General features: G+C 37.4%; 1 protein-coding gene across 2 annotated transcripts in view; it reads right to left on the reverse strand.

Annotated features, from left to right (window-relative positions):
• LOC109080206 overlaps positions 1-12,339 on the reverse strand; it is a 47,823-nt gene that overhangs the window by 19,001 nt on the left and 16,483 nt on the right. For both annotated transcript variants that reach the window (XM_042722059.1, XM_042722060.1), the window contains 6 exons: positions 11,800-12,252; positions 8,342-8,497; positions 5,236-5,451; positions 4,108-4,193; positions 3,399-3,507; positions 1,472-1,540 (listed from right to left, as the gene is read on the reverse strand). In XM_042722059.1, coding sequence (XP_042577993.1) covers positions 1,472-1,540; positions 3,399-3,507; positions 4,108-4,193; positions 5,236-5,451; positions 8,342-8,497; positions 11,800-12,252 — 1,089 coding nt within the window. The remainder of the gene's footprint in view (positions 1-1,471; positions 1,541-3,398; positions 3,508-4,107; positions 4,194-5,235; positions 5,452-8,341; positions 8,498-11,799; positions 12,253-12,339) is intronic.

Here is a 12,339-nt window from a genome sequence, read left to right on the forward strand (position 1 = left end):
TATTGAAATTGGTGCAGCTGCTGGCTTATAAAATAAGAGAAAAATTCTGATAACTTGTAAATCAATGAGATCTTTATAACATATAGCAGACCACTTAAATTACTTAAAATGCATCAGTTGTCCTGCAATCATTCTCTCTATGTCGATAATATGTATAAGATGATATTTAAATGCTTAGTTTTATAATCAAGCTCTGTAGTTATTATTGTGGGGACAAAACATATAGCCTACTGATGGTCTGATGTGAGGCCTAATGTATCATATTTTATACTCTCATTTTAACATGATTTTTCTAAAAAAGAAAAGAAAAAAGAAAAAAGTATGGATAATTTTATGGATATATGGATATGTTAATCTTGATATATTACTACCAATATAAAAGTTATTCTTACATTATAAAAATCAGTAAAGATTTCACAGCAAAAACACACATGTACCACAACCTGAATAGGGATGTTTTTAGAATTATAATAAAAAGTCTTTTGCTTGCAGTCTAAACTATCAATTAGATGACAGAAGGCATGTAGTAGATTGTGTTTTTTCTGTTGTATAATTCTTTGAACGTTGATAAATTAGAGGCTTTAGAAATTTGCATATCAAATATGATACAGTAGGCTTTATATGATTAAAGAGCCCAAATTTAATAATTCTGCCATCATATATTTACCCTCATGTCATTTCAAACCTGTATGATTTTCTTTGTTTTTGAAAAACAGTCCATATAATGAAAGTAACCGGGGGTCCGAAACGACCATCATTAGATAGTTTTTTTATTTTTTTTTCAAAATATCTTCTTTTGTGATCCACAAAGAAAAGTCATATAGATTTGAAATGACCTGAGAGTGAGTAAATGATAACAGAATTTTAAATTTTGGTAAACTATCCCTTTAACGTTAGTGGTTTTGATTGTAAGTGGTGTGCTTTCTTCTCTCATTTCTCCCACTTTCCTTTCTAAGATCTAGACCTTTAAGAGTTTTGGTTTTTTTTTGATTATCACAAGAGTCGCAATCAGTGATAATCCACATGCTCTTCTCAGCAGGAGGCGTTAATCTCATGTCCACTGTTTTAGTCACATTTAGGCCTCTTCAATACCTACTGGCCCTGGAATGACCTCACACTGCCCCACATTGACCCTCTCCCCAGGAGTGACCATGTCTTTGGACTTTGAGGAGGATTGTTGTGCTCAGACACTCCCACCATCTCCTAGGTTACATGAGTAACATCTCTTTTGAGGTGAATTGCTTTTATTTGCCCCTCTTAGTGAAATATTCATTTTGTTCTGGTTAGTTTCAAATGATTAACCGAAAGTCTTTTGTTGTTGGGACTATGACTTGGTGTGTAAAATGTGGAGTATATATATATATATATATATATATATATATATATATATATATATATTATATATATATATATATATAAAAACAGTATTGTCAATACAATACCCCATTGGTGTTATAGCAAAACCACTCACCTGTCAGCAAAGCACTGGGAGAGAGAGGTGATAAATAGAGTGGGACATTCTCATCTTGGGATTCACAACCTTGTGATGAAAGAGAGCAAGACATTTTTTTTGATACAAATAGTGACAGTGAAGGGTGAGCAATATTTTGAACAACAATTTACAGTGCAAGAGTCACAAGGACTACCCTTATGATGCTTAAATAGTGCATTTTGTGCTTGAGGCCTGGTCACCATCCACTTTCATTGTATAGAAAAGAGCAGTGTTATTCCACGGAGTTGAGTAAAAGATTACATTTTTGCCTAAACTATCCCTTTAAGCACCTCAAAATATTAAAGGAATTATTCTAAATGTCCTTGAGCCTTAGAATGGGTTGTTTTGGGGGCAACTTTGTGCCCTGCAGATATGCCAGTCTGAGCCACTAATGGAGGTGGGTGACTGATCCAGTAACATGGAACATTACTCCCTCAACACATTGACGGATGTTGGTGATTAACATTATTCTTCAAAGCTATGACAGATGCAGTATAGTTCAGTCATAGCAGAAAAGGTTTGAGCAGGATATTTCCAGTCTGGTTGTGGTTGCATCATGAGAACTAGGATGAGAGTACATTAAGGAAGCAGACTCTTAATTTTCTTTCTGGGCCCTTATTTCATTTATGTGCATAAGATGGCCACACAGCGAAGACAAGCCTGGCACCAGGCAGCTGCCTCTCAGAGGGATTATGTGGCTTAACTGTACCGGAGACACAAGGATACCAAACACTGGGCTGGCAGTGATGAGAGCTCCATGGAGTGGCACTTTGTACACTCTTAGCAACATGCAGGTATTCATCCCTCAGGTGGACATTATGATAGAGCTTTCAGCTAGGGACTGGAAAGGTGTGTTACACTGCTCACATGCAGGACATTTTTATTGATGTAGGGGTATTAAACTGAAAGCTGTTAAATGTGATCACATCAAGGATATGTATTTTGCACATTTACTGTATGGTCAAAATGGTTTCTTTTTTTGGTTTAGGTTTAAAGGAATATTCTTGGTTCAATTCGATTTAAGCTCAGTAACAGTATTTGTGGCATAATGTTGTATACCACAAAACTATTATTTCGACTTGCCACTTGTTGTCTGAAATAAATAAATAAATAAATAAATAAAAATCTAAAATTGAGGTTACGGTAAGGCACCTAATTGAAGTAAATGGGGCCAATTTTTTGGAGGATTTAAAAGCAAATGCAAAGCTTATAAATTTATTTAATAACTTGCTCTACTGTTCAAAATCTTGGGTTCAGTAAGAGTTTTTAAATATAAATTAATAGTTTTATATAGTAAGGATTTATTAAATTGATCAAAAATGAATGTTGCTCTTTTAAACTTTCAAGGAAAAAAATATCACAGTTTCACAAAAATGTTAAGCAGCACAACTGTTTTCAACACTAATAATAACAAGAAATGTTTTTATCAGAAATGCCAAATCATCATATTAGAATGATTTGTGAAGGATCATGTGACACTGAAGACTGGAGTAATGATTGCTTCAGCTTTGTCATCACATGAATATTTAAATTACAAATTAGTTATTTTAAACTGCATCCACCTCCGAAAGCAATGACCGCATTTATTGTGCTTTGTCTGCTCACTCTGAGGTCCAAGTAAATTATTATATATGAAAATGATTACATTCAGTGGCTTCTCCCACTTTTCTTAGTGATATTTAGTGCCAGTTTATCAGGAAGTAAAGATTTTGTTCTCTTTGACTCGCTGGATGGAAACGGTGCTTATTTGCAAATGTTTTATGCAACATTCCAATTTTGCGCACAAGTTAAATTCTCAGCTTTGGTTTGAGCGTTGTTATGATTTCCATCGGTCAGGTTTTACTTCTCAACTGTAATCAAATCCTTCATAACAGTTATGTGTTTGGTGGTGTGAGTGTTGGCACACCTTGGTCCTCACAGGTGTTTTTTTCTCGGTTCCTGGAGCTGCTCTCAGACACCCTTGAGCTGAGAGAACAACAGGATGATGTCCTTGATACACTCCCCACACTGATGAGCTAAAAGCACAACAATTAACACATAAACAGGTCAGCACAAACAGGACAGAAGTGCATAACCACCAAATATGAATGTGTGTGTTTGCGGCAATGGCCCTGCTGTGCTGCAAAAAAGCAGTGGCCTCCCTAGTGTCGACAGTAATCTGTCCTGGGGAAAATCTATTGTACTGAAACTTAATTGACGGCAGCTTACAACACATTCATGTTTAGGCCACCATACCCCTCCCCTGGCTTTCCTCCTTCCTTCATAAAAGAAAGATTAATGCCTCCATCCTTTTGCACCTGCATCCAATGCTTTGAGTCCTCGTACCCCTCGCTGACACTGTTTACCCCCTAAACCTTGCCCTCTGGCCCCGCTGTGGCACATCCATGCCCTAAAATTCAGCCCTCTTACCAGCACGACAAGTCAGAGAAGCCCAACTTCCTTTTCTATAAGCAACTGCACCTTTTTTTATCCGTAGTGACTTATTAGCCCCACACCTGCCGCCCAGCAGCAAGCAGAAATCCCCCAGTCGCCTCCATACAACAACGACAGCCATAAAGTGGCTCATAGATTCCTCTATGTGTGTGTTAAAATGGTTTTATGAGCGACGTACTCACCCCGGGGCACTTTCTGCGTCCCTTGAAAGTTGCCAAAGAATCTTGGCTGCTGTTTCTGCCACTTAATGGTTTGCGGTTGTCGGGGACTGCAAATAGACACACACGGCTTGAAAACAAGGACAGACCAAATTTATACAAGTGCAAAAGAAATGCAAGAAGAGAGATGACAGTGAGTGATTGATGCCTTGTATTTGACATGACTGAAGGTCCATAATCCCTCTGCAAATACTGATAGAAATGGTGCCTCACAAATGCGCAGACAGCACCTGTCTTCTTGCAGCATGCCAGGTGCAGACACACCTAGTGAGGAGCCTGGCCTCCACGCGCTGCCGTGCATGTTTGTGCCAGACTTTAGAAACACATTAACACTATTTCAAAACACATCTGATCAAGATTGCACCCAGATCTGATCCGCCGCATGTGGCTTTCCTTTGTAGTGCCTTTATCTGAGGATTGCGCCTGAACAATGCACAATAGCCGCATCGCAGGATTACGTCTTGATAGGGGGGCCATTGCAACCAGACGTGTGGATAAACGGAGGTTTTGGGTTAATGATAAACTTTTTTATCTTTATTAATATGACTTTTTCATAACTCCATAAAGAATTTTTTTTTTTTTTTGGAGGAGTAACAAACTGCTACAACTTTATGGCTTCAGTTAAGGACTTGTAGCCGCGCGCCCTGGAACAGATGAGAGGCATGCCGGCTTTGGTTCAAAGGTAACGACAATGGGGTCACACACACATACACAAATACTAAAAACAGTACTCTCAAGGACGGACAACAATCGGCACACCCGTAACGTTATTCCCCGACGCCCTCTCACAATTGCCAAATTTCCCCAACTCAAATCAACCGTTCTTCTTGGGATTTTTTGCCCCCCTCCTAACTGTTATTTTTTCAGAGTTATTTAAAGGCAATCAAGGTGCTGTTGCTCGTGAATGTAAACATTGCAATCTGATGTGAGGTGACGGGGAGAGATAGCAGGGCCCAATGAGTCTGCTATGGTCTTTTTACGCGCACAGAAAGGCAAGCTTATACGTGCACACACCCACACACAAACGGACGCAGACATTCACCGCTACGCTGGACAGGTGCTTGGCAGCTTGCTATATGATATGTAATGTACCTGTGGACTGATAATATTGGGAAATGCCCGAGCTCCAGACTCTAAGGCCAGGTTCATACTCCTCCCCGTCCAGAGTTCGACACCATTCGGGACTTGGGATGGAACCTGGACTCTCGGATCCTCTTCGCTCCAATAGCAGGAGCTGCACACGGGACAAAGATCCCAGATCACCCGAATCACATCCCACAGTCAGTGCCGCAAGTCCAGGACTCAGATCTGTGAACGTGCACATCAGTCAGAGCTAATTTTATGTGGATGTAAAATAAAAACTTTTTTTTTGGAATTAATAAAAGATAAATCAAAGAAAAGAAAACATTTTTTTTGTTGTCAAATCTGTGATAAATGTGGAAGAGTGATCTGAATATTTTATATTCTAATATTTCACTAATATTTATTAAATGTATTTATATAAAATTAAAAATACAATTATTATCTTGAATAAATTGTTTAATTAATGTAATAATTCTTTTTAATTGTCAGATGCATGTACAGTATCTAAAATAATCATAATGATCACATTTTTATCACATTTTAAAAAGACAATCTCTACCTTTTGGGCTCTAACATGTGCCTGCTTTTTGAGGAAACTTACTGATGTAAATATTATAAAATCATAATTTGTACCATATCTTTTTGGTGACAGTAATTGCTAATACCTGTAAAACAATATAATATAATATAATATAATATAATATAATATAATATAATATAATATAATATAATATAATATAATATAATATAATATAATATAATATAATATAATATAATATAATATAATATTGTTATATTTATATGAATATATAATATTCAGGGCTTCAAGAGTTGAACAAATGTCTTCCATATAAATTTTAAACAGAAAAGTGTCAAGTGTTCTCATGTCTAAAATCTAAATATAAGACATGCCTTTCTTGTTTTTTTTATTCTTTCTTTATTTATTTTTTTAGGGAGGGTTAAAGATCACACTTAATATGTGTCATAAGGGTCCTGTGTTTGCGGTCACACCCTAGTAATGGGAGCACTATCGTTATGGGCCACATATGCAAATTTCCAACCCACACTACTGAGGTGTGGCAACTGGGGGAATTCACTCTACTGTCTAACTCTAACCATGAATCTCAGCACCTAACACATTATTTTTACAGACACACAGACAAAATTTTTACTGTTAACCAATGCCTTTCAGAGATACGGCTCCATAAACAGGCCTTTAAGGTTCTGTTGTTGTCTATAGATTCTACAGATGTCTGTTTTTTAAACACGGACAAAATGAAAGAAAGACAAAGACAGAAAAAAAGGTCACGAAGAACCTGTTTGAGGAAGATTTTTGCAAACGTGTCCTCCCTACTTTTTAAATGATCTCAGATGAAAAATGTATTGCTCTCATTTGAATATATTAGTTTTTGTCTTTTTTCCCTACAACTCCTAGAAACAAATAGGACAATTTTGCAAGAGTATAGAGCTACGCATAAAATGCATGGATTACATTTCTCATATTAAACCCTGTTTAAAAAGACCAGTTTAGACCAGCTAGTTTATGTTGGTTTGGTGCTGGTCTAGTTAGGTCGGCCATCAGTACACCAACATCCAAAACACAACATATACAGTATGCTGGTTTTAGGAGACACGTGAGATTAGTCACGTTTTCATAACAATCTGAGAAATGAGAGTATTAAACAAAATTATCCATGAGAGAGATCTCATTTGAGATTTTTCATTTCTATAGCCTGTGAATAACTGGTAAAGTTTCTTTACTGTTGAAAAGACTCAAAAACTCTTTAACAATCTTGGTCTAACACTGCCACCCAGATAGAAACTCTCCTCATGTCATCTTTATAGCATCCTTGAGCTGTTCAGTTTGCTGTATCCACACCAAAAACATTTCTGAGAAGGACAAAACTAGTCAGCGACAGAGAATGACCGTTATTCCACATGGATTTGAACATAATGACATGCATTACAGTGCAGCTGAACACTGTGCATTACAAACACATGTTAGCCATCCTGAGGGACCTAGAAAGGTGAGAGGGTCAGGTCAGGAGGTCAGGTCACACAGGCACCCGGAAACACTTAACACCTTGTCAAGATTCAGGAGGAAATCCTAAGGGAAAAATTCACTTAGGTAATGTTTCTGTCCCCCTCTCCTTCTTACCACATTATACACAGACACACAGCAATAATCCTCAGGGCAGGGTGAAGACAGGGAATGTGTCTAATTGAAGGATTAGGTTTTTCACAACAACTAACGGATTTAAAATAATGTCTGTGGTGCAACGGTGACATGAGACAATGCCGTTAGTACACTGGTAAACAAAGTTTACACAGCGGCAAGTGATTTTAATCTCTTGGTCCTTACAATATACATGCCTGACAGCATAACATATTTACCAGTGGACATTTCTGTTGAAACAGAGAGTAAATAATTATGGCATGTTGAACCAGTCCGCAAGTTTTAAAACAAACATGCTAATCGCCATTCACAAGATTAGCTTAGAGAATAAACTGATTACTTGGAAAGATTTAAATATGGAGCAACTTCTGTTTGTTACAGGCAAGTCAATGGATCAAAATTGACATTATGGAGAACTGGTATTATCAAAATTAAACAACAAAAGTGACAATTACTGTTATATTATATATAAAATATTATATAAAAGTTTGGGGCCAGTAAGATTTTTTAAATTTAATTCAGAAAAATAAAATCAGCCTTTTTAATTCAGCAAAGGCGAATATAATGTCAAAAGTTTGTGAAATAAACACAAAGGTTGTTCTTTTGAACATTCTATTGCTCAAAGAAACATGAAAAAGGAACATATCACCATTTCTACAAAAAATACAGTTTTTAACAATAATAAGAAATGTTTCTTGAATGCCAAATCAGCATATTAGAATCATTTCTGAAGGATCACGTGACACTGAAAACTGGAATTATGACGGCCGAATATTCATTTATGCCATCACAGGAATAATTTAGATAGAAAAAAAAAACATTGTTGACTTAATACAAAGTAAATCTTCCCAGTAATATTTAATCACTTAATTTTATTTAGTACAGTGACAATATAAAAAGCCTGTATTTGAATTGTGTCCATGGCTTTGGCAGTATTACCTGTGGTAGGTGAGGATCGGTCAGTTTGACTCCCGGCTGGGTGGTCCGGAGACACACAGGAACTTGAGCAAGGGGCCAGATCATCCAGCTCAGCAAAGATATCAGACTGTGACCTGTCGGACAGGGAGTCAGGGGTCCCTCCCAGTAAACTTTCATCTGAAACGGTCCAAAAACATGATAAGTAATTACAACGCAATATACTGTGTAAACATCTATTATGTGCTCATTTGAGGGATTTGCATTTTAGCCCAATGGACGTTTTAACCTATTTCCTCAGCTGTCATACCAGAATACAGTTTGATTATTGCTCCAGGCTGATTGAATATTGTAATACCTCCATGAGCCAAACAACCACCATCATTACACCTTCCCCTGCAGGGCTGTCTCAGTTCCTGAGAATGACTTTTGGCTAGATGCTTCTGCGGTACAAGTGTAGATTAACAGATACACACATAACGCTAACAGACAGGTACCTCGTAATTCGTTTGTGTGCACAATTATAGGTTATTTCTTATTCAATTCCCATTTTAAACCCTACCAAACAAAAACACACATATGCACATGTTAGAGACGTTACACACACACACACACACACACACACACACACACACACACACATACACACACACACACATATATATACATATATATATTCAAATAAGGATTCCTTGTTTGCACTAAGACACACACACAGCTATTGTATGGGAGCAGCCTTCGGCTTACCACTCACACACACAACAGAGAGACTTGAATGGACACTTCAAAACATATTGGTGCTGTCAAGCTCGTCGTCATCTTCAGCCAAGTGTTTCTTGAGACAGTCTATGTGTCTGTGAGTGAGTGTGTATGGGGTTTGTGTACACCAGCCTATAGGTTGGATGAAGACAGGCTCAGAAATTAATTGGAGCTTGGGGTAAAATGACAAATGCACTGCTATTCAAAATGTGTGTACAAAAATGACGTAATTAAAAAAAAATATATTAATTACATAAAATATTTAATAATGTTCCATATCTACTCAAGGGTTTAGTGGCTTAGTAGCTGTCAAATATCAGCATTGCCATGTAAAGAGTGTTGCTGTGTGTGTAGTTAATATGTATTGAAGCCCCCTTTAAAAAACATAAAAGGTATTTGTAAGAAAGTCACACAAAAGTTCAAACATTTGGAGTCAATAAGGTTTTTTTAATGTTTCTGAAAGAAGCCTCCTTACCATGGCATATATATATATATATATATATATATATATATATATATATATATATATATATATATAAGATATATATATATATATATATATAGTAAAACTGTAATATTGTGAAATAGTATTACACTTTGTTTTCTATTTTAATATATATAGATGATCCTTCAGAAATCATTCTAATATGCTGATTTGGTGCTCAAGAAACATGACATTCTCAAAGTTAAAAACAGTTGTGCTGTGTAATATTTTTTGTGGAAACTATAATACTTTTTTCAGGATTCTTTGATGAATAGAAAGGACATGATTTATTTAAATTTTTATTATTATAAATGTATTCACTGACACTTTTGATCAATTCCTTGCTGAATCCTTGCTGAATAAAAGTATTAATAAAAAATAAAGTACTTACTGACCCCAAACATTTGAATATATACAGTATATAATTATATACAGTGTGTGAATATATAGTTATACTTCATAATACCCCAAGACTTTGTGTGACACTTTTTGTTAACCAACCAGTAACTAGAAGTCATTTATTTTGAGTGAAGTTTGACCCTTATTCCAATGAACAAAAATATCAGGTTGTGTGTGTGTGTTATGTATGGGTCATATGTGTCTCTTTTTACTTTTCCTCTCTCTACTCTCCTTTTTCTCTCGTTGGCCACACAATATGGAGATTTTGAGGGCCAAGCAGTGTGTGTGTGCGTGTGTGTGGGGTATGGGTGTCTCAGTGAGGCCTGGGGGTCCCGCTCATTGTCAAGGACAGTTACACTCTTGAGATGGGGTTGAAAGAGGTTGTTGTGGGGTCGGCCACTGACTACTGGACCATAGCATGGGGGGTGACAGAAAGCTGGTCAGTTTTACAAAAAAGACCCCCAGATTGGCCTATAGTGCTGTATACACACAACTGCACTACGACAGACTTGAAGAAAGTTAGGAAAAGGTCACTGACGTCCCCCCAAGTGTCATTTTCTGTCCCCCTTGCAATAAAGTAAATTACTAAACCACAGTTCTACCTTCGAATCAGTGATATATTATCTGTCTGGCCCCATAAGTGAGCAAACAAGACGCTGATAGTCGCTTTATCACTCCTCTAAAAAAAAGGGAGAAAAGACGAAGAAATCTCTCTGCAATTTCTGAATTGTTTGCTCTCTCTTTCATGAACTCTCAGTTTGAGTCAGATGTCAGTGCCCCAGCTCTTTATCCTTATAGGGGACGGTAAATTAGCGCACGGAGAGCATTTAAGAGATACGCATTGTAGCTGAGGCTCACTTACTGTTCACCCGTCAATGAGGCGGCGGTCAGCTCGGATTTATGACCGCCGCTCCACACGTCTGCCTTTCAGGGAGTGGAGAGAACAGAGAGAGAAAAGATGAGAAAGAAGGGAACGCAGGAGGCTGAGGCTCAGAGGGGAGAACACGACGCAGCCGGCATCACCGCCACCCCCCTCGTCCCCCACTACGCCCCCCATTGTAAAGGCTTTGGCCGCTTTGAACTGGGGAATCAAACGGTACCAGCCTGATTCTCCATCAAAAGAACCCCCTCGCTTTCCCTCTGCTTTCAGTGAAGAGCAGAAGAGAAAAGCTCCTTGCCATATTTATGACTTAGTCGCTGTGTCGAGAAAGCTGAAGCTCATGGTCGTGGTGTAGGACTTTGATTTTCTTTTGTTCTCTTTCATGTCTGAGGTACAGTGAATGTTCAGTTCTGTTTGGCCCAACTGACCCCAGCGTGTGTGGATGATTATGCGAGACTCAATCTAATAAAGCATACAATGTGTGTAGGTGTGTGTGTATGAGATCAGATTTTGCCATTCTTTCAGGGATGGAATTACTAAAAATGTCCCCAGAAGAATAGAAATCCTTGAGCCAATTTCATGAATAGACTAAATAATGCCTTAATTCATTTTTAAAAATATGAAATATACTGCACACACAAAACAACCTGTTTTTCTTTTGTCTTGTTTTACAGTAAAATAGCATGTACATATTTAAAACAGAAATCTACTTGCAAAGCAAAGTATTAAATTTTACACTACATACAATATTATGATTGGTATGATTTCAGAGAATATATCTTTACAAATAATTCAAAATAAATAAAAAAAGAGTTTAAATAATTTCTTAACCGGGTAAATTTTTATTTCGATTTAAGCACAATTTCGAATAAAATTGGGTATATTTTTGGGTATATATATATAGTCATTATAATTAAATTATATTTGGAACAACAGATGTTTATATCCAATAAAACTCACCTTGCAGTTCATCTTGCTGTGGCATGATGGGAGGAAGCACAGGCCACAGGTTCCATTCTGATCGACTATCTGCTGTTGAGCATTCAGGTTTTTGTGACTGAATGCTCAGGCCAGACTGGCTGGATCCAGGGTGTCTGTGCAAGGTTTCATATGTTAACTGTTGGGTGGCTGGGGTTTGCCCAGACTGAGGGGTTTTGGAGGTGTAAATTGGAGTGTCTGGCAAGCAAGTGGAAGGTGTTTCTTGTTTGCAGGAGGTGAGAGATCTAGAGAGATGTGCTTGAAGGACATCCATTCGTGAGCTGGCCTGACTGTAACTTCCTGCAGAGCTAAAGTGAAGCTCGGGGAGAGAAGTAGAGCAGCCCTCTGGATAATAATTATTCTGGTCAAGGTCAGAAGCATGGTTATCCTCATCATCGGTGTTATTGTCTTCACAATGGTCAACGCTGAAGTTCACTAGTTATGTAAAGAGAATGCAGAGATAAATCAATTAAGGATCTCTTAACTGCATCATCTAAGTTTTCATTTTAATATAAGTGATAA

The sequence above is a fragment of the Cyprinus carpio genome, chromosome B4, assembly GCF_018340385.1.
Source record: "Cyprinus carpio isolate SPL01 chromosome B4, ASM1834038v1, whole genome shotgun sequence".
Lineage (NCBI taxonomy): Eukaryota > Metazoa > Chordata > Actinopteri > Cypriniformes > Cyprinidae > Cyprinus > Cyprinus carpio.